The 23,802-nt window shown below is 42.9% G+C and overlaps 1 protein-coding gene and 1 long non-coding RNA gene across 2 annotated transcripts in view; both read right to left on the reverse strand.

Moving 5' to 3' along the window:
- The window catches only part of LOC122560378, a 16,033-nt gene extending 13,957 nt beyond the window's left edge, over positions 1-2,076 (reverse strand). Inside the window, exons 1-2 of the long non-coding RNA XR_006314727.1 lie at positions 1,945-2,076; positions 1,103-1,724 (exon numbers count right to left, since the gene is read on the reverse strand). This is a non-coding gene — a long non-coding RNA (uncharacterized LOC122560378). The remainder of the gene's footprint in view (positions 1-1,102; positions 1,725-1,944) is intronic.
- Positions 2,077-6,493: 4,417 nt separating this feature from the next.
- The window catches only part of LOC122560484, a 429,307-nt gene continuing 411,998 nt past the window's right edge, over positions 6,494-23,802 (reverse strand). Inside the window, exons 73-77 of the mRNA XM_043711128.1 lie at positions 22,006-22,182; positions 17,430-17,547; positions 11,766-11,901; positions 10,298-10,486; positions 6,494-8,501 (exon numbers count right to left, since the gene is read on the reverse strand). Coding sequence (XP_043567063.1) covers positions 8,331-8,501; positions 10,298-10,486; positions 11,766-11,901; positions 17,430-17,547; positions 22,006-22,182 — 791 coding nt within the window. The 3' untranslated portion in view covers positions 6,494-8,330. The remainder of the gene's footprint in view (positions 8,502-10,297; positions 10,487-11,765; positions 11,902-17,429; positions 17,548-22,005; positions 22,183-23,802) is intronic.

Below are 23,802 nucleotides of genomic sequence, written 5' to 3' on the forward strand. Positions count from 1 at the left end.
AGGCGCCCAGTCTCTCCAATGTAGAGGAGACCGCATCGGGAGCAACGGATACAATCAATGATATTAGTGGATGCGCAGGTAAAACTTTGGTGGATGTGGAAAGCTCCTTTGGGGCCTTGGATGGAGGTGAGGGAGGAGGTGTGGGCGCTGGTTTTACAGTTCCTGCGGTGGCAGGGGAAAGTGCCAGGATGGGAGGGTGGGTCGTAGGGGGGCGTGGACCTGACCAGGTAGTCACGGAGGGAACGGTCTTTGCGGAAGGCGGAAAGGGGTGGGGAGGGAAATATATCCCTGGTGGTGGGGTCTTTTTGGAGGTGGCGGAAATGTCGGCAGATGATTTGGTTGATCCCAGAGCTGAGCGGGTTGCCTTATGAGGAGAGGTTGAGCAGACTGGGACTACACTTATTGGAATTTAGAAGAATGGGTGGGGGTGGGGGGGGGGGGGGGGATCACATGGAAACATATAAAATTATGAAGGGAATGGATAAGATAGAAGCAGGGAGGTTGTATCCACTGACGGGTGAAACTAGAACTAGGGGGCATATCCTCAAAATAAGGGGGAGCAGGTTTTGGACTGAGTTGACGAGGAACTTCTTCACCCATAGGGTTGTGAATGTGTGGAATTCCCTGCACCGTGAACAGTTGAGGCTACCTTGATGAATGCTGTTAAGGCAAAGATAGATATTTGAACAGTAAAGGAATTAAGGGTTATGGTGAGCTGGCAGGTTGGCCACAATCTTATAGAATGGGGGAGCAGGCTCAATGGGTCAAATGCCTACTCCTGCTCCTAGTTCTCATGTTCTTACATTCAGCACACTTTTAGGTCTCGGCTGTGGGCCTCTTCCTCCTGTCTCTCTCTCTCTCTCGGACTTTTCACAGTAAGTGGCAGCACTTACTGCTTTTACCATCTGGGATGCCAACGACATCCCTTTGGCCTCTAACTCCAAAATAAAACCTTCATGCTCCATGGGTGGAGTGTCCCTTTAAGTAAGGAGCTGAGATTGTATCCCGCGGGTCAATGGCGATCATGTTGCTCTTGACTGAATGGAAATCCCAGAATCAAAACAACGAGGGGCTCTTGTGATGCGGGTGGCAGTGTCCTTACCTTTGAGGCAGGAGGTCTGTGTTCAAGTCCCTCCTGATATCTGAACAGGTTGATTAGGAAAATATTCTAGAAATAAAGCAGTCTTGAGGTGACTGAGTTACAGTCTGTCAGCAAGCGTTTTGAGTTCATTTGTGGTTTCCTGTGGGATGTCAGGCTGGTTTCCTCTCTGCTCCCAACACGTCATGGAATTAATCTTGGGGCCAGGGAAGCATAACACGATACAGCCCAGACAGAGGACCATTTGCTTCTTGTGCATGGGTCCAGTCTTCGGATTCAGCCTAGTTTCATATTCTTTTCCTATAGCCCTGTAATTGCTTTCCCTCTTCGAGTATTTATTCAAGTCTCTGTCAATGTGATGATTAAATCGGCTTCTGGTAAGCCTCGGGCTGTACTCTCCACATCACTGTGCGAACCAAGGTCTCCTCATTTCACCTCAGGTCCTTTACCCTCCAGCCATTCCGTTTCCCCTCATTTATCACATCACTGTTTATGGAAACAGTGGCCTGCAAATATCGGTTGCTACGTTTTGGTTTCTTTTTGTTTTACATAACAACGTTTCAAACACTCCCCGGTGTGCGTTTTGAGAAATCCTCAGATCATGAAACGTGCTCTAATGCTCTCTCTGCAAATACAAAATAAAAGTTCATTGATAAAGGGGCAGGGGAGAAAGCGATACAACCGCCCCCCCCCCCCCCCACCATCGACAAAACCTGAAGGGTGTGCAATGGGAAGTCTATCTCCTGATGGCACCTTTCCCTCCTGAAAAGTTAAAAAGGGACGGGCTGAATAAAAGCTATGCAAGTGCACCGTCTTCAACACAAAAAGAGAGAAGAAAGACGTACATTTATGTGGCGCCTCACACGGGATACCTCAAAGCTCCTTACATTCAGTGGAGGTCACTATTGGTACTGTAGTCACTGTCGGACGTAAAATACAATGGTGACCAGAGATTGGAATGTGAATTTAGCCTTTAAGTTAAGACTCTTGACTCAGCCACAAAATGTTCAGACCAAATGCTGTGGGTGTGAACTTAATGAAAGTGGGTGGACTTAGATAGACACAACCATAACTGACTCACTGCATAGCTCCTGGCACTTACAATCACCCCTCTGTTTAAAGGCAGCCTGTGGTTATTGTATAGCTAAGCAAACTTCAAAGCAGTGTGGGAAGTGGCAAACTCTCACTCTACCGACAAGAGTCAATTTTATGTGGTCAGAATAATGGGAACAGTAACATAACCTATAAAAAAATCTTTTTATTGTCAAGTACAATATAAGCATTAATCTGTCACACTCACTGTTATTAATAGCCTGAGTATGGGAATATCACCACCACGTCCAAGATCAGTGAATGAAAGGCTTTCACCACAAAGAGAGAACACATGGAAGATGGAGGGAGGGAATGATCACTGTACACTAGTGCCCTTAATGATGCTGAAAATGAGAGGACTACAGCGCTGTAGGACTACTCTGGCACAAATCACCAATTCAACACTTCCCATAATTTCACAAATGTTCAACGCATCCCATAAATCTTCATCTTCCAAAAACCTTCACAGTTACACCCAGCATTGGGGGAGGGGAGTCTCACTAAAACTACTTGCTGGCCCAGGGAGAGGGCTGGGGGTGGAGGTAGAGAGGAGGTGGTCAGTATCGATTCTGTAGCTGTGGGATCTTGCCGTGAGCTGGGTTTCATAGCTTTGGGCTGGCGTCCCGAGTACCAAAGTTGTTCAGTGGGTGTTCTAAGATTTGGAAATGTGTGTGTAAGTGGGGTGTGGTGAGGAAGGATGTATGAGCTTTCCTCTAAATGTAATTTTCTCTTTGACTTAAGAATTTTACATCAAAAGATGTCAAATTATCAGAATGAATTAATCGCTGATAGCCTCAAATAAAATCTGCCAAATTGTAACTATTTAATAATCAATTTAAATGTGAAAGTCTCATCATTGGTTACATCATTTAGAAATTCAGCACATTTGGCCTGCTTTGTGAGACTAAAAGATATTTCTATGTGGGACCATGTAGTATTGCTGTCGAGAGTGTGATGCTGGAAAAGCACAGCAGGTCAGGCAGCATTGAAGGAGCAGGCGAATCGATGTTTCGGGCATAAGCCCTTCATCAGGAACAAGATATTGCTGTGTGGGACAATAAGATATTGCTATCTAAGACTTAAGATATTGCTATGTGGGACTAGAAGATATTGCTATCTGTGACTTAAGGTATTGCTATGTGGGACTATAAGATATTGCTGTGTGAGACTATAAGATATTGCTATGTGAGACTATAAGATATTGCTGTGTGAGACTAGAAAATATTGCTATGTGGGACAATAAGATATTATTGTGTGGGACAATAAGATATTGCTGTGTGAGACTATAAGATATTGCTATCTGAGACTATAAGATATTGCTGTGTGGGACTCTAAGATATTGCTGTATGGAACTAGAAGATATTGCTATCTGAGACTATAAGATATTGCTATGTGGGACTAGAAGATATTGCTGTGTGAGACTATAAGGTATTGCTATGTAGGACTATAAGATATTGTGTGGGACTGGAAGATATTGCTATGTGAGACTATAAGATATTGCTATCTGAGACTAAGATATTGCTATGTGGGACTATAAGATATTGCTGTATGGAACTAGAAGATATTGCTATCTGAAACTAAGATATTGCTGTGTGGGACTAGAAGATATTGCTGTGTGAAACTATAAGGTATTGCTATGTGGGACAATAAGATATTGCTATGTAGGACTATAAGATATTATTGTGTGGGACTAGAAGATATTGCTATGTGGGATTGTAAGATATTGCTATGTGTGACTATAATATGTTGCTATCTGAGACTATAAGATATTGCCATCTCATGCAAGCCAACCTCCAACTCATTTGCCCCATCAATACAGCTATATCTGCATCCAATCTTAGCCATCAGTCATATCTTCACACTAACATCTTCATTTTATAAATTTCTGGATGACCCCGGTGGACTCCAGCCAGGATCTGGTGGTGACCTTTACTTGGGACAATCACTCTTGCTCTCCATAATAATATGCCACTCTCTACTGTCATCTGGTCTCTCCGGGTCCAAAACGCTTTCAGTTCTGGTTTTGATGGCCCTTGGTTACACCCATCACCAGCAGCTGTTTCAGTTTGCCAGGTTCAGATCTTTCTGCATCCAATGTCTGCTATTGTCAGCTGTGACTAGAAGTGTATCCAGAAAATTTAAAAACATTACAGACTCTTCCAGTGGCGGTACTACTGGTGGTGTACCTACCAGTGGGAGGCAGCTCAATGCATCTGCATTTACGACTCGGCCTCCTGGATGGTGTTCCGCTTTGTAATGATATGTAGTTAGTATTAGAGCCCACTGCTGAATTTGACCTGAAGCTATGGGTGACACTGCCTTGTCTTCTTTAAGTAGAGCCAGCAGGGATTAGTGGTTCATAATTATTACAAATTTATGTATTGATGGAACTTCCAGAGTCCAATATGACTGCCAAACCTTCCTTCTCTATCCGGGCAAGTCATTTCACCTGATGAAGGAGCAACGCTCTGAAAGCTTTTGTGATTTCAAATAAACCTGTTGGACTATAACTTCATGCGACTTCTGACTTTGTCCACCCCAGCCCAACACCAGCATCTCCACACCACAGCCATATGGGGGGAGGCAGCACATGTCAATACCAGATCTTGCTTGGTTCATAGTGTGCAAACATCTTCGAGGATGATTGTTCGTTCTTCATCTCCCTGAAAGCTATTGCTTTGCGACTGGATGAAAATAATAGGTCAGCATTTGTTTGTAAATCATCTGTGTACCATGTGGGACGTCAACTTGCATTTTCCTTAGCCCAGTGGTTAAAGTCACTACCACTGTGCTACAAGAGCCCATTACAGACAAGTGAATGCTGACCTGCTTCTATTGTTTGAAGTGTATGCAGTCCTTCCTTTCCCATTTGCCTCTCCATATTGGGTCCACATCCTTGTCTGTAACTCCTGGGCACAGAAACGAAGATCGATCCAATGCTTTGTGTTTGCATTGATGCTGTCCAATAAGCAGGACACTATACTTGATCAGCTCATCATCCACTTGCATTCAGTCCCAGCACCAACAATGCACCACAACTGTTTTTACAGACAGAGTACCTCAAATCCAAACACCTGAAAACTGGTGGTATCAGGAAAACTGGACAAGTTTCAAAGTTTGTCATGCAATTTTAATTGATTAAATTCAAACACCTGTAAGTTACTTGGACAATTCATGTTGGCACTTTGTCGACAAGGCATTGCTCCAGACTAGTTCCTAGCTTTACCACTTCACTCATGGTTCTATTGCCTACTCAAGTGACTTCTGACATCCTCCACTCCCCAACCCAGTTTGTTTAGAACTGCTCTGCCCAATACCGGGAAATATCCAAAATCTGGCGTGATTCTGGTCTCGAGCGTGGCAGAATCTATTTCGGTAACTCGCTTTCCACAGCAGCAGCCATCCATTGTGACACTGAGAGGACTGAACACAGCAAGGCTGTGGCTGTTCCCTCCAAGCTACAAGTCATCCCATCACTTCAATGGCACAGGGTCACAATCTTGGAGCTGTCTCCCTAACGGCACTATGGCTAATGTGATTCAAGAAGGCCCCTCACCACCAACTTCTCAAAGACAATTAGAGACAGATAATAAATGGTGGACTGGTCAGAAATGGCCATAGTATTCTCAGTCAGAGGGTAGAGAATCTTTGCGATTCTCCATCTCAGGGGGTTAGGGAAGCTGAGACTTGGAATAGATTCAAAACAGAGATCAATAAATTTCTAATGTTACAGATATGGCGATAATTCAGGAAAATGGCATTGATATTGATGATGATCTACGATCACAGAGCAAAGTCAGTGGGCTGAATTGCTAATCCCGTTTCTATTTGCTATGTTCCTAAGGATTAAAAGATAGTTCAAGCATAGACCAGGTACCTGCCTGAATATAAAGAGGCAGTGCTGCCTCATTATGTGCCAGCTTTAACCTTCAATGGAACCCAATGGAAATACCAACCAGGTGGGAGGTTAAAATGGTGATCAAGCCATCCACCACCACTTATTTCAAAAAAGCTTCAATGTTTACACAGTGAAGCCCATTTAGGTCAGTGATAAGCTGCTTTAATGTGTGAATCTGAACAGAAAAATCCTTTGCTCCTTAATACTGGCATTATCTAAATTCTTTATAAGAAAATTAAAATGAGCCTGATCTTAGTTGGTAAAATGTTGCTAGATGTTGATGCAAGTTTGACAGAGAGATGTTTCGGATTCCGTTTTAACCAGACTGATGTATGGTAATCACCATGGGATTTTGAAAGAGAATTTTTTTTTGTCAAGAACATCAAACAAAACAGAAACCGTGACAGGATGGGTTGCACAAACCCAACTTGAATCTGAAATTTATTTCGTTTATATCTGCCTCGTACAAGACATAGCATGCTTTGATAATCCTTCTCCATAAATTAATAACAAACCAAACCACTTCCAAATTAAAACTAGGTGCACACTGGAAGTTCTAACCTAATTTTATTTTTAAAAAATCCATAAACACAACCAAATATAAAAGTGCATGGTATTGATGAGGTATGGGAGAAATATGACATTGAAAACATGTGCAAGATTTAGTCCCCTCCAACTGCAGAATTATAATGAATGAAACTTATCACAACGTTCGAATAAAGTAACTTCACTAGTAGAAGGAAACAAAACTGAAAACTGAGAATTACAAGATATAATCAAAACGTTGCTTTCTCTGAATTACACATTTTTGAAATCTAATGAACAAACAAAGAAAACCTGCAGGTCATACTATTTATACATTCCTCAAGCCAGCACAAAATATGAAAGCTGTATTTCAGGACATTCAATGTCTAAAGGGGAAATGATAGCTACAATTCACTTACTGATAACATACCTCACTGAAATTGATAATCTACATTTACCAAAAAATCCAGTATTAATTTAATTATAACAAAGTGTGTCAGAGATAAGGAATGTAGTTACAGTATTAATTGAGAGACAAAATAAAAAGGCACACATTTTATGCAAAATTGAGATATTTACAATTCGGGTAGTAAACTATTACTGCTACTCAACGAACTGTTGTCTTCCTTGATCTTCTGAATATTATTTCCATAACTAATTTAATCTAATTGGATTAATGAAGGTGCTTGCTAAGGTTTGCAGCTTTATTGAAGGAGCAGTAGATATAATTTCACTGCCATGTTAACCAGAATGTTTCTTGCTACTTGATCATGCCTGCCAGTGAATGTGATAGAATCGCTGTTCTTTCAAGTGACTGAATCTCTTCACCTTGCTTGGTAAGCCAACCAGCTTTTGACACCCATTGTGAACAAGAGTAAACTCAACAAGACTGACAAACTATCACAGCACAATGCAACATTCACCCAATAATGTGGACCCTGCGCTCTGTAAATTATGTTTGAAAGGATTTTGGACCTCAATATTATTTCAAGATTTGCAAGTCAAATTTGCGGAAGACCATTTCTTGCATGATGAACTTATCAAACATATTCTATCACCCATTATAAAATAAGTCCTGCTGTTCTGTGCTTCTTCAGCAGCTCCAAGCCTTTGGGTCTGTTTCTACTGCAGAACGATTCAGTAAATTCAATAAGTTGAAAATGAAGAAATCAAATGTTTGCTGACAGCCCATATTAAATTGCATGGATGGCATATGCCCAGACACAGTTATCTGTGCAGCACAGTTAGACTAACCATCTTTGTTCAGCTGAAATGTCAGACCATGAGTTTCCGAGCTTGCCTTTCTGAAGTGCGTTTTACCTGCCCGGCTTAGCTTCCACTTATCATCCACATTGATTAATTCTGGTGAACCTTCAAGGATATTTTGTACAGAGATCAACAATGATTTGTGGAGTATTAAAAATATTCTCCCACTGCTGTGCTAGGAAAATAAATCCAACAATAGGCTGACAGTACAAATAAGACACAGACTGAAATGTATGCTGCTTGAATCATTCACTTGCAATCATTTTTATCTTCGAGTAACGCGTGATGATGTGGTCTGCAATAATGTTATGAATGTGAAAAAAAGACCTTTAATTCCATGGGTGTTACAGTCTGTAGGATACATTTCTCATTATGTGCTCCTCGCACTATAATTATTGGACATTCTCTTTGCTAAAGGCAGTCAACTCAGATAGCAAGCGTGAAACCATTTCAACCTGCAGTGGGCTGGCAAGTTTCACACTTGCTGTCCTTATGATTCCTGGTGACTCGGTGACTAAATAATTGGAGGAAATTTTCACTTTGTGAGATGAACTTTGAAGAATCAAATACTGCACCTCCTGATTTGATTGCTGCAGCCAGACACACATCCTCAGCAGGCAACTAGAAGACAAAAATGAAAAGTATTCAGCAGATATTCCAGAAAGGAATCACAATGTGTGTTGGCGTGTTAAGGACACTGCGATGACTAGCTCATTAATACTAGTGTACAAAGTTCTAGCATTCATCACGTAAATAGTTACAACAGAGTAGAGATTGAAGGAAGTGAAGTTGGAGGTTTCCTAAAAGTCTGTCCGCCAGCTACAAAGCACAAACCAGGGGTGTGATGGAATACTCCCCACTGGCAGGTCCAACAACACTCAAGAAACTCAATACATTCCAGGACAAAGCAGCCTTTCTGATAAGCACTCTTCTCTACCTTCAGCATTCACTCCCCCCACCTCTGATGCATATTGACAGCAGTATGTATTATTTTAAAAAGGTGTATTATGGAAACTTGCCAAGAGTTATTACACAGCACCTTCCAAACCCAACACATCTACCATCCAGAGGAAACGGGTAGCAGAAACGGGAAGGGCACATGCCCTTCCTGAAGAAGGGCATGTGCCCGAAACGTCGAATCTTCTGTTCCCTAGATGCTGCCTGACCTGCTGTGCTGTTCCAGCAATAAAGTTTCAGCAGATATATAGGAATGAGTTACTATGTATCTGCAAGTTCCCCTCCAAGCCACTCACCGTCCTGACCCTGGAATTATTTCATCTTTCCTTCACTATCATTGGGTCCAACAGCAAGTGTAGGCGTCTCTACACTCCAAAAACTGCAGTGGCTCAAGAAGGCAGCTCACCATCACCATTCTGGGGCAAACAAGGGATGGGCAATAAACGCTGGCCCAGCCAGCGATGCCCAAATCCCATGAATGAAAAGAAACTTGGGCAAGATCTGATTAGAATGGGTCAATAAGTGAGGGAAGCATTCAATTAAGAAACAGATTAGCTTCTGTAGACAGAGGTGATATAAAGATTGAACAACAGTGTCGATAGATATTCAAAGGTTAACTCTCAGCTTTGGCAATGATGAAATGATGCTGGGTTGCTTGAAAACGTATTCCAATTCTAATTGCATTGTAGCGTTGCTTTAAAAGCTCTCTAACTGGCATAATGCCAGTGTGTGAAGCAATTTCATGGATGAATTCCCATAAGACTTGTATTTGTCACTGCCAAATCTCAATCTCAACGCTTCAGCTGCACTGAACAGCCATTGGACCATACTTATCCACAACTTCACTAAGGTATATTTATAAAGATTACACAATCGTAAAAGGGAAATTGCAGCATCGCGCTAACAAAAATTCAAGTTTCTTAACAGATTTAGTCAAGAACAATTGATTTTAGACCTCTGTAACTGACATACAAGGAAGAGGATGAAATTAGTTATTCTATGATGGGCACTGCTGATAAACTCACGGTGTGCGTTAGCAAACTTGCTACCTGATATTAGCAAGTCTGAAGCAATTGACCTACAGGCCCAGGCAATGGTTGAAGATAAAACTGATGATTTCTCGTCATGGGTAATGAATACACATTTGCTGATGGAAACTGAATCTGCTGGACATTAAGAGGTACTCTTCTCCCTTAAAGTGAATCGTTCTTTTGAAACAAAAAACAATACAGCACAAGAATAGGCCCTTTTGCCCTCCGAGCCTATGCTGACACACTTTGCTATTCCATGCTAAAACTGTCCGCACTTACAGGATCTAGGTCTCTCTATTCCCTTCCTATTCATGTGCTTGTCCAGTTGCTTCTTGAATGCTGCTATTGTGTATGCTTCCACCACCACCTCTGGCAGTAGGTTCTAGGCATTTACCAAGGTTTGTGTGAACAAAACAATGTTAAACTTACTGCAACGTGATGGTGTGATGTTTTAAATGGTTGGCTTCCACTGTTGCTGACTCTAAAGACACTGCTGTCGTCCAAACCAACAACACTGCTGTCGCTCTCTCCATTCTTAAGCTGGAGCCTCATGTCCTTTAGAACGTGTAATATGATTCCCGATGATGTCAGCAAGGTCTGCAAAGTGTCTTCAGACAACTGAGAAAACAAATTATTTGTGGTGCCGTGAACTACAGCATCTGGGAAGAACAAGACAAATTTCAAGCACCTTTCAATTGCAGCATTATTCCTGAAGTCAGGCCAGTGACAAAAATATACTATACCATACATCGACCATTTTGTTTTATTCTTTCACGGGATATGTCCATCCCTAATTGTTTTTCAGGTGAAGGCTTGCAAGGCTATTTCAGAGGGCAGCTACAAGATGACACCACTGTTGGGGAGCTGTGAGTCACATGTAGGCCTGACCAGGTAAGGCTGCTGCTCAGTCATCCCCACTACTTCCTTGGAAGGAACTCCCTCTTCTCGCAACAGGAATGATCCTGCAGCACCAGTTACAAATTGTAATCCTGACATTTTAGCACGAGGCAAAGCAAGGATTGGTCTGAGGAAACACTCATTGTATTATAGCAACACACATGGACCAGGGAAAACTCTAACACACAGCCTGGCTGTTATTGCTACCACTTCAAATGTTTTTTTTTGTCATTTTTTGTTTTCTCTCCCCAGGATATCGAACTCTCAGGCTAGACCAGCACTTATTGCCCATTCCCAATTGCCTAGAGAGCAGTTCAGAGTCAACCAAATTGCTGTGATTCCTGTAGGCCAGACCAGGAGTAGATGGCAAATTTCCATCCCTAAAGGACATTAATGAACCAGATCAACAATGGTCACGATTAAACTAGCTCTTCAGTTCAGAGTTTTATAGAATTCAAATATCATCATAGAGTCATACAGCATGGAAACAGACCCTTCCAGTCCAATCAGTCCATGCTGAACATATTCCTAAACTAAACTTGTCCCACCTTGACTGCTCCTGGCCCATATCCCTCCAAACCTTTCCTATTCATGTACTTATCCTAATGTCTTTTAAATGTTGTAATTGTGCCACATCCATCACTTCCTCTGATGTCCCCAGAACATTAACTTGGGAGTTCCGGATTACTGTCCAGTGACAACACCACGGTCTGCACTGGAGGAAGCCATTAGTGAGTCAGGCTGTATTATTTAACTGGATTGAACTCCTCCTATCAGTTCAGAATATCAATTAAAGTCAACCAGGAAGCATCGGTTACGTTTATGCAGATAATTTGAATTGGACTGAGTTGTTGTAGCTACTGCAAGGTGAAAGAGAAAACAGCAATGAAAACAGCCAGTGCAATTAAACACAGACATTCTTTATTTTTGATGAAACATTGGCAATGAGTATTTACTCAGACTAATCTCAGTTACTGCGGTGCTATTACAATGAAGTTACCTCATAGTTTCGGTGACATGTGGAGCAAGTCAGTAGAACTGCACTCTTGACCGCCTCAACACGGAAAGGCCACTGTGTTACCAGAGTTACAACAGCCGGCATGTTGTATGAGATATTGCGGTTGAACAACAGGTGACTGGGAGAAATGAAACATGCGTGAGGCATTCAGTGTTGAGAGTTTAACATTCTTCACCAAACTCTTCTGCACAATCCCTGTTTAGGGATGAACCCAATCAAAACGATCAGAATACCAACTCCTCCAGGCTTCACCTCTACTCTGATCACACACGGAATTCCAAAGGGGCAAATATCAATCAGTCCTATTCACCTTCTCACAATTCTGTCTGCTGGTGGTGGGTGGAGTGAGAGGGGGAACAGGTTGTCCTGGAAATCTTGTCTCTACAGAAAACAGTGGTACCTAAGTCTGTGGATCATTCGTACACTTACCATTCATGTAGTATGTGAGCCCCAGAGTGTCAGATTCAAACCATAATCAATCCACGGTACCTGAGGGCAGAGTGATTCCCATTGTAGGACGGGCTCTCGTTTGAACCAGGACTAGGCAAGTTGGAAGCACAGTGGAGGGTTGAGATTTAAGGTAAAAACCTGAAAGAATTGCGGATGCCGGTCTAAGTCAGAAACGAAAACAGAAGTGGCTGGAAAACCTCAGCCAGTCTGGGAGCATCTGTGAAGAGAAATCAAAGTTAACGTTGCAGATCCGGTACCCTTCGTTAGAAGGGTCTTGCTTGTGTTTTGAGGAAAGTTCACCGGACCAGAAACGTTAACTCTGATTTCTCTGCACAGATGCAGCCAGACCTGCTGAGCTTTTCCAGCTACTTCTGTTTTTGTTTGAGATTTAAGATTTTTTTTTTAGAAATCATAAAATTATGCTTGCCAAGTTTATGCTAACCTCTTGTGGCTAAGTTATAGGAAAGGCTGAACAGTCTGGGGCTTTTTTCCCTGGAACATCAGACACTGAGGGCTGAATTTATAAAGGTTTACGAGGGACAAGGAGAGGGTGAATAGTCAAGGTCTTTTTCCGAGGTTGGGCGAGGTCAAAACTAGAGGACATAGGCTTAAGGTAAACATAGAACAATACAGCACCGTACAGGCCCTTCGGCCCATGATGTTGTGCCGAGTATTTATCTTAATCTAAGATCAGGCTAACCTACACACCCCTCAATTTACTGCTGTCCATGTGCTTGTCTAGCAGTCGCTTAAATGTCCCTAATGTCTCTGACTCTACTATCAATGCTGGCAGTACATTCCACACACCCACCACTCTCTGTATAAAGAACCTACCTCTGACATCTCCCCTCTACCTTCCTCCAATCACCTTAAAATTTTGACCCCCTCCTGACAGCCATTTCTGCCCTGGGGAAAAGTCTCTGGCTATCTACTGTATCTATGCCTCTCATTACCTTGTACATATCTATCAAGTCGCCTCTCTTCCTTTCTGTCTCCAGTGTGAAAAGCACGAGCTATCTCAACCTCTCTTCATAAGAGAAGCCCTCCAATCTAGGCAGCATCCTGGAAAATCTCCTCTGCACCCTCTCCATGGCATCTACATCCTTCCTATAATGAGACAACCGGAACTGGACTCAATATCCTAAGTGTGGTCTAATGAGGGTTTGATAGAGATGCAGCAAAACCTCGCAGGTCTTAAACTCAATCCACCTGTTAATTAAAGCCAAAATGCCAAATTTCCCTGTATCCCATACCTCCTAACTACCATGAAGAACTTTAGCCAATGCCTTTCTGAAATCCATATATACCACATCCACTGCTCCACCTTCGTCAACTTGACTTGTCACATCCTCAAAGAACTGAATAAGGCTTGTGAGGCATGACCTGCCCTCACAAACCCATCTTTAATAAAAAAAATCCTATTTCTCAGATTCCCTTCCAGCGCCTTGCTTACCACAGACGTAAGACTGACTAGTCTGTAATTCCCAGGGATTTCCCTATTCCCTTTCTTGAATAGAGGAACAACATGCGCCTCTGTCCAATCAGCCAGTACTACTCCCACGTAGCGTGAGGATGCAAAGAGCATCACCAGAGGTGCAGCAATCTCATTCCTCACTTCCCATAGTAACCTTGGATATATCGGGCCTGGTCCTGGGGACCTATCTATTTTGATGCTTCCCAGAATTTCCAGCACACACACATCCTTAATATCAATCTGTTCAAGCCTGTTAACTTGCTCCACGGTGTTCTCAAGATCAACAAAGTCCCTCTCTCTAATGAATACTGAAGCAAAAAAAACTTAGGAGCCTCCCCTCTTCAGATTCCAGGCACAGGTTCCCTCCAATATCCCTGATCGGCCCTACCCTCTCTCTGATCTTTCTCTTATTCCTCAAGTAAGTGTAGAATGCCTTTGGGTTTTCCTTAAACCTTTCTACCAAGGCTTTTTCATGTCCCTTCCTATCTCTCCTCAGCCAATTTTTCAGTTCTTTCCTAGCTACCGTGTAATCCTCTAAAGCTGTGCCACAGGTTGCTTCCTCAACCTTAAGTAAGCTTGCTCCTTCCTCTTGACGAGAAGCTCCTCTTCTCTTGTCATCCAAGGCTCCTTCACCTTCCCATTCCTTGCCTATCTCAGTGGGACAAAGTTTTACAACGCTTGCAACAAGTGCTCCTCAAAAAACCTCCACATTTCTGTTGTGTATTTCCCGTAAAACAATTGTTCCCAATTTATACTCCACAGCTCCTGTCTAACAGCAGTATAATTTCCCTTCCCCCAATTAAATACCTTCCCATACTGTCTGTTCCTATCCCTCTCCATGGCTATGGTAAAGGTGAGGCAGTTATAGTCACTGATACCGAAATGCTGTCCCACCGAGAGATCTTACACCTGGCCTGGCTCATTGCCTAGCACCAAATCCAATATGGCCTCCCCCCTAGTCAGCGTATCTACATATTGAGTCAGGAATCTTTCCTGGACACACCTGACACAAATTGGCTCCATCCAGACCATCAGCACTAAGGAGGTTCCAATCAATATTGGGAAAGTTGAAGTCACCCATAACAACAACTGTTACATCTGCACCTTTCCAAGATCTGCTGTCCAATCTGTTCTTCCATCTCTCTGCTGCTATTGGGGAAGGTCGATAGAAACCACCCAATAAAGTGACTGCTCCTTTCCTGTTACTGACTCCCACCTACACTGACTCAGTAGACAAACCCTCCTTAACAACCTCCTTTCTTGCAGCTGTGATGCACTCTCTCATTAACAATGCTACTCCCCCTCCTCTTTTACCCCACTCCCTGTTCTTTTTAAAATATCTAAACCCTGGAGCATCCAACAACCAATCCTGCCCATGAAATCCATGTCTCCGTTATGGCCACAACATCGTAGTTCCAAGTACTGATCCAAGTTCTAAGTTCACCACTCTTATTCTTGACACTCCTTGCATTGAAACAGACACAGGTTAATCCATTCCTTTGCCCTACCGAATGTGTATCGTTCCTGACAGACTCTCTGCATTCTATTTCAGCCCGTTCGACAATTACCCTCTCCTCTTATCTCTAGCTCTGATTCCCATCCCCCTGCCAAACTAGTTTAAACCCTCCTGAAGCACTTGAGCAAATCTCCTGCCCAGGTCATTGGTGCCCCTCCAGTTTAAGTGTAACCCGTCCTTCATGTACAGGTCCCACCTTCTCCAGAAGGTACCCCAATCATCTATGCTGGGCAAATGGGACGAAGTCAGATTGAGATTCCTGGTCAGTGTGAACGAGTTGTACTGAAAGGTTTGTTTCCCTGTTGTATGAATCGATGACTCCATGACGCTACTTAGAAATTTTATTTAGAGTTAGAAGAGGCCAATCACATGAGGAAGGAGCAATGAATGAATCAAGGACGTGGAGGCCTGAAATGTATTGTAGGTGAGAGACTGAGCTTTCGATGAGATACGGGGCTGAAGGGTGATTAGAATCAGAGGAAGGCCTCAAGTGTATGGGAGTTTCCCTGGTGTGAGAAAACAACTTGTTTGTGTTACTGGTAGAAACTCCCCAAAAATGGCATGAGAGACTGTTTTTTGCCTTTGAGCCTAATTCTCTTATGGATCTATCACTGGAGGCTGCCAAATACAAGGACAAAATCGTCTATCAATCGGGTGGGGTAAAAATCATAAGAATTGAATTGATCTAGTGAGAGGTTACCTTGGAGACTGTAAGGACAGCAGTATGTCTGACTGCACCTTCCCCCAGATGCATCATTAAAATATTTAGTACTATTAAATAGTATGATTTAACAGAGCAAACTCTTTTATGAGGATGTTTCCAATGGACCATTTATCCGGGCCAAATGGGACATTTTTTTTTAATTTGTGGGATGTGGGCACTGCAGGCTGGACTAGCATTTATTACCCATTCCTAGTTGCCCTTGAGAAGTGGTGACGGTGAGCTACAATTTTGAATCGTTGCAGTCCATGTGCTGTAGGTAGATCCACAGTGTCATTAAGGAGGGAACTCCAGGATTTTGACCCAGCGGCAGTGAAGGAATGACGATATACTTCTAAGACATGATGGTGAGTGGCTAGGAGAGGAACTTGCAGGTGGTGGTGTTCCCACACATCTGCTGCCCTTGTCCTCGATGGAAGTGGTCTTGTATTGGAAAGTGCATTCTAAGCGTCTTTGGTGAATTTCTGCAGTGCATCTTGTAGATAGTACACACTGCTGCTACTGGGTGTCGGTGGTGGAGGGAGTGATGCTTGTGGATGTGATGCAAATCAAGTGGGCTGCTTTGTCCTGGATGGTATCAAATTTCCTGAATGTCGTTGGAGCTGCATCTGTCCAGGCAAGACGGGAGTATTCCATCACACTCCTGACTTTGTACTTTGTAGACAATGGACAGGCTTTGGGGAGACAGGTGGTGAGTCACTCACTGCAGCATTCCTACCCTCTGAGCTGCTCTTATAGACACGGTGTTCATGTGGCAAGTCCAATTGAGTTTCTGGTCAATGGTAAGCCTGCAACCTTGATAGCAGGAGATTCAGTGATGATAACAACATTGAATGTTAAGGGACACTGATTAGATTGTCTCTTATTGGAGACAGTCATTGCCTGGCATTTGTAAAGCACAAATGTTACTTGCCACTTGTCAGCCCAAGCCTGGATATTGTCCAGACTCTTGTTGCATTTGAACACAAACTGTTTCAGCATGTTGCAATCGTTAACAAACATCAGACATTATAATGGAGGAGCTGAAACAGTTGAAGATGGTTGAGCCTAGGACACTATCCTGAAGAACTCCTGCAAAGAAGTTCTGCAGCTGGGACGATTGACCACCGTCAACAACTACAACCAACATCCTTTGTGCCAGGCATGACTCAACCAGCAGAAACCTTGCCCCTGATGCCAATTGATTTCAATTTTGCTAGGGCTCCTTGATGCCATTCTCAGTCGCATGCAGTCTTGATGTCAAGGGCTGTCACTCTCACCTCACCTCTGCAATTCAACTCTTTTGAACTAAGGCTGAAATGAGTGGCCCCAGAGGGACCCAAACTAGGTGTCACTGAGCCAGTTATTGCTGAGCAGGTGCTGTTTGATAGCACTGTAGATGACACCTTCCATCACTTTAATCGAACACTACTGGATTTTATTTTCCAGAAGAGTTCGCTTTAGCAGTAGCGATAGTCTCAAAAGTGATTCATTTTACAGCCTCACCCCAGCTCCTTTGCCAAGTGCCATGATGATGAATTCTCTCTCTTTACAGTGAGCAGGTGCTGCTCATGAACGCCTTCATCGCCAAAGCCAATGAAACCGAATTTCACATCCGTGATTCCTGGGGAGAAAAGACCATCAGGGATATTCACGTGGGGGATATTCTCGTGACAGGTGAGATGTGAAGTTAGCAGCCATATTATTGGTAAATTTTGAGTAAATTTAACTTAAAAAGAAATAATAAGATGTACAGCATAAACATTATGTTATGACAAACTCCAAGACACATTATAAAACCCCCATGATGTGGAAAAAGGCCATTCAGCCCATCAAGTCCACACTAACCCTTCAAAGAGCAAAAAACACACACACACACACACATCATCCCTGTAACCCTGCATCTCCCATGGCTAATCCACACAGCCTGCACATCCCTGAACACTATGGGCAATTTTGCATGGTCAATCCACCCTAAGCTGAACATCTTTGGACTGTGGGAGGAAACCAGAGCATCCTGAGGAATCCCACACAGACATGGGGAGAATGTGCAAACTCCACACAGACAGTTGCCCGAGGCTAGAATCTAACTCCAGCCTGATCCTGTGAGACTGTAATGCTAACCACTGAGCCACCTTTATTAAAGTTGTAATACTTGCTTGTATCATACTGGCCTCCCTGTGAAAGTGTTGCAGTTTTAAAGATGACAAGAGTATTTGTGCTGGCCCAGAAATTCAGCCATTTCTATCAGAATTGCATCCAGCTTGAACCTTGTAGCTTACATCCCCGGGTCACCAGAGCAGGAAGTGGTTGAGATGATCGATTCTGCCTGTTTTTGTCCAAAATGTTCACTGTCATAATTTTAATTTTCATTGTGCTATTTTCAGCAATACTACCTTAAAAACCAATGTTTTTCAGAACTTTTTTTGCACACATCAGATCAATTTACAGGAATGCCAAAGTAATGGCAACTTTGACACAGTATGAGAAGAGAGTATGTTACACTGCATGAGAGGGAATTGTGTCACACTCATCTCCAAACAGTTTAACTGTTCCTCTAAAATGAAACAAAGAACTACAGATGTTGGAGATCTGAAACAAAAATGGAAATTGCTGGAGAAACTCAGCAGCTCTGGAAGCATCTGTGAGGAGAAAACAGTTAATGTTTCAAGTTCAGTTAGTCTGTTCAAGTCAGAGCAGTTAACTCTGCACAGGACACTGTTCAACCTGCTGAGTTTCTCCAGCATTTTTAGTTTGTTTACAGCAAAAATGTTATTATCCCTTTACGTTGGTTATTTTTCAATTTTTTTATTAATGGGATGAGGGTGTCACTGGCTAGGTCAGCATTTATTGCCCAGTTGAGAGTCAACCACATTGCTGTGTGTCTGGAGTCACATGTAGGTTAGACCAGGTAAGGATGCTAGCTTCCTTCCCTAAAGGAAATTAGAGAATCAGATGGGTTTTTCCAACAATCAACAATGGATTCGTGGTCATCCAGATTTTTACTGAATTCAAATTCCACCATCTGCCGTGGCGGAATTTGAACCCAGGTCCCCAGAACATGACCTGGGTCTCTGGATTTACTGACCAGTGATGATACCACCAGGCCATCACCTCCCATGTCCTGTTCCCTCTGTCTCCAGACACCCCTTCTACACCATCGACACTCGCCATTTAGCTTGTTGGCATCTCATGGCTGTGTCCCATGCACACCAATGGTACCATTGCCATGCAATCTATTCCCTCACACTCACAATTCTTTCTTTATTCTCCTTCCAGGACACAACAGCACACACGGTCTTGGGGAAAAGGCAGAGGAGATGGCCATCTCCAGTGATGGGCACCTTGATGCCCACTGGCAGATGCATGTCCATCGAGTTGACTGTGAAAGAGGCCTTCCACCAGGAGGCTGCAGATGCCAGCAACAAAACTATCACCAAAACCTGAGACTCCTCAGGCTTCAGCTCTGATAATGCAACAGCAACATCTGAATACTGGGGCTCGACTCTTCATTTGTTGCATCCCAGTATTGGTCTCGGCATTTTACTAGCTGCCCTTTCATCACCCCTTCCTGTTCTTGCTTTCAGGAAGCAAGTCAGCCAGGTCATAGAGTCAAAGAGTCATAGAGATGTACAACAAAGAAACAGACCCTTTCATCCAACCCATCCATGCTGATCAGTTATCCTAAATTGATCTTAGTCCCAGTCCAGGTCATAGAGTCAAAGAGTCATAGAGATGTACAACAAAGAAACAGACCATTTCATCCAACCCATCCATGCTGATCAGATATCCTAAATTGATCTTAGTCCAATTTTCCAGCATTTGGCTCACATCCCTCTAAACCATTCCTATTCATATATCCATCCAGATGCCTTTTAAATGCTGTAATTGTACCAATCTCCACCACTTCCTCTGGCAGCTTATTCCATACACGCACCACCATCTGCATGAAAATGTTGCTCCTCAGGTGCCTTTTACATCGTTCCCCTCTCACTTTAAACCCATACCCTCCAGTTTGGGACTAATCTACCCTGGGGAAAGGTATTTGGCTATTCAATGTATCTATATCCCTCATGATTTTATAAACCTCCATATGGTCCCCTCTCAGTCTTCGACGCTCCAGGGAAAACAGCACCAGCCTGTTCAGCCACTCCTTATAGCTCAAATCCCCCAACTCTGGCAACACCCTTCATAAGTTCATAAGATATAGGAGCAGAATTAGTCCATTCGGCCCATCGAGTCTGCTCCGCCATTCGATCATGGCTGATATGCTCCTCACCCCCATTTCCCTGCCTTCTCTCCATATCTCTTCAACCCATTACCAATTAAAAATCTGTCTAACTCCTGCTTAAATTTACTCACTGTCTCAGCATCCACTGCATTTCGGGGGAGTGAATACCACAGATTCACAACCCTTTGGAAGAACTAGCGTCTCCTCAGCTCTGTTTTTAATTCGCTACCCCCTTATCCCAAGACGATGACCTCTCGTCCCAGAATGCCCCACAAGAGGAAGCATCCGCTCCACGTCTATTTTACCCACACCTTTTATCATCTTGAATACCTCAATTTGATCTCCCCTCATTCTTTGAAATTCCAGTGAGAATAGGCCAAAACTGTTCAATCTCTCTTCATATGACAAACCCCTCATCTCTGAGATCAATCTAGTGAACCTCCTCTGAACTGCCTCCAATGCCACTACATCTTTCCTCAAATAAGGGGTTCAAAACTGTGCACAGTACACCAGGTGCGGTCTCATCAATACCTTGTATAGCTGTAACAATACTTCCATACTTTTTATATTCCAATCTTTTCGCTATAAAAGCCAGCATTCCATTTGCTTTCTTCATTGCCTGCTGTACCCACGTGCTATTGTTCTGTGTCTCAAGAACAAGTACACATAGATGACTCTGCACCGGAGCACCCCGAAGTCTCTCCCCATTAAGATAATGGGTCAACTTCTCATTTTTTCAACGCAAATGCATGACCACGCACTTATCCATGTTAAACTCCATCTGCCACATTTTGGCCCACTCTCCTAACCTATCTATATCCATTCGTAAGGTTCTTATGTCCTCATTGCAATTTACCATCCCACCTATTTCTGTATCAACCACAAATTTGGCTGGAGAGCTTTCTATTTCTGTATCCAAGTCACTAATGTAGATTGTAAATAGCTGGGGTCCAAGGAGCGAACCTTGTGGTACCCCACTAGTTACATCTTGTCAACCAGAAACAAAAACATTTTTCCCGACTCTCTGTCTTCTGTCCATCAGCCAGTCTTCCATGTAGGTTAATAAGTTACCCCTCATTCCACATGATCCAACTTGTGAATCAATCTTTCATGCGGCACCTTATCAAACACCCTCCGGAACTCCAGATAGCTTACATCTGCAGCATCCCCATTATCCACCTTGCCTGTTACATCTACGAAGAACTCTAGCAAATTAGTCAAACATGATTTGCCCTTCATAAAACCATGACGACTCTGATGGATAGCATTTTGACTTTCCAAATGTCCAGATATTGCTTCCTTGATAATTGATTCTAAGACTTTCCCAACAACAGATGTTAAACTAGCTGGTCAATAATTTCTCACATTTTGCCTCCCTCCCTTTTTGAATAAGGGCTTTATATTAGCCATTTTCCAAGCCACTGGAACCTTTCCCGTGTCCAGGGAATTTTGGAATATTGTAACTGATGGGATCTACTAACTCTGCCGCCATTTCCTTTACTACCCTAGATTGTAGGCCATCAGGCCTGGGGGACTTGTCTGTTCTCAATTCTAATAGTTTGCTAAGTACCTTTTCCCTAATTGATGTTTGTTTTAAGTTCTACCCTATCTACTGTCTCTGATTTGCCTGTTCCAATAGGAATGGTACTATTGTCCTCCACCATGAAAACTGAGGCAAAGTATTGATTCAGCATTTCTGCCATCTCAGTGTACCCCACTACTAACTCTCTGGTTTCATCTACCACGTGACCAACATTCACATTAGCGACTCTCTTCCCTTTAATATACCTATACAGGCTTTTGCTATCCTTTTAAAGTGCATAATGAGGTATCAGAGAGAGAGAAAAGTACCTTGTGTTTTGAAGGTGTCGACCAATGAGTTAATCATTGAAGGAAGTTGTGTGACAATGGGCTTATTGCAGTCTCTTTCCTCAATGATGAAGAGGACATCAGCTGGTTCCAGTGTTCGTCTTTGTCCAATATCTACCACGTCATCATTCTGCATACTGTCACCGGCCTTGCCAGTCACTGTAAGGAGAAAGACAACGTGAGTACAGAATACTACAGTAAAACTTCAACTATCTGCCAGACTGGCTCTTACCCTCTCACGGATACTGTTAATTTAAGTCTCCCAATTGCACTGCTGATTGCTGTTCTGAAATACTTCTTGCAGCTGCTACAGAAAGTAAATGACTCTCAAGAGATGTCACTAATCATTACTTTGATAAAACAGTAACTTTTCTGACTGTTTATTTAACCCTTCTTGATGTGTATTTACAAGCCCTAGATGCTGTATCACATTAGTGGTGCTTTTTTTTATAAACAAAATAAAATGGTGGAGATCACAGCGGGTCAGGCAGCATCCATAGAGGGAGAGCAAGTAGTGTTTTTGCGTCAATTCTGATGAAGAGTCATCTAGACTCGAAACATTAGCTTGGTTTCTCTCCACGGATGCTGCTTGGCCCACTGTGATCTCCAGCACTTTTTGTTTTCAGTACAGATTCCAGCAACTGCAGTGAGATGCTCCTACCTTATTTTTTTATAATGCTTTTCATGCAAAGCTTTGCCGTCTGTTTCTGAGTTCACACCAAAATCCATTCATCCATCATGTGTTCTGGGTGGTCTACATTGGATTTCAGTTAGCTACAGCCTTGTTTTTAAACATTTTCAACAGTTTTTATTCCCAAATCTAACCCCACCTCTGTAATCCCATCCAGTCCCAAAACCCTCTTGCTTCTCCTTAATGTTAGCCTCTTCAGCATCTCCCAATGTAACTGCTTCACCTTTAACTCTGGGATGCTCTCTGAATCTTCTGCCTCACTTTTCAGCTTTAAGACATTCCTTAACACATAAAACAAATTGCTGTTTTTTGTTAGGAAACATTTTTCTCCCAAACAGTTGTCATGATTACAGTAGTTATGAAGCTAATTTGGGTATTATTCACTCTGTTACACCATAGGAGGTGTCTGTGTTGCTTAATCTCCTTAGGATACATGTTAAATTGTGCCAGCTGTATCATCCTACTCAACACCACCAACTTCATGGCCTTAAATAGGGCAAAGAAGAGAATTCCGAAATTGTATCAGGAATGTGGGATTTCAGTTATGTGCGTGGACGAGTCCCCAGGCCCTCTCTGTTCCCTCGGCCCTCAAGCCCCAGGCCCTCTCCACTCCCTCGGCTATAGAACCCAATGTGAAATGTGGGAAACATTTTTGATGCTGCACCTTCCTAGGACTTGGCCTGAAAGGGTTGGAAAAGCAGGTTGAATGATACATCTCCAATTGAATTTGATGGAGAAACATTCAGGTTTGAGATAAATCGGATAGGTCTTTAAAAGAGATGATGACGATACAATGGGACTCAATGGCCTCCCTCTGTGCTGTAAAACTGTGTTATTATTTCTGGGGAAAAAAGGCCAAATTTGTCACGAATGTTGATACAAGGGGGTGGGGGGGGGATCATCTTAAAACGGAACTCAGGAGTGTTTTATTAACCGTTGCCCAACACCCACCCCCACCACCAACATCACCACCCCTTGTTTCATACAGAGGTATGGATAAAGACAGCAACAGCATTTATTTCTACTTGCAATTCACTATTCTGCTTGATGCATTACAAGTTGGCTAATGTCGGTTTCTCTGCTCCTTC

This window comes from Chiloscyllium plagiosum, chromosome 21 (assembly GCF_004010195.1).
Source record: "Chiloscyllium plagiosum isolate BGI_BamShark_2017 chromosome 21, ASM401019v2, whole genome shotgun sequence".
Lineage (NCBI taxonomy): Eukaryota > Metazoa > Chordata > Chondrichthyes > Orectolobiformes > Hemiscylliidae > Chiloscyllium > Chiloscyllium plagiosum.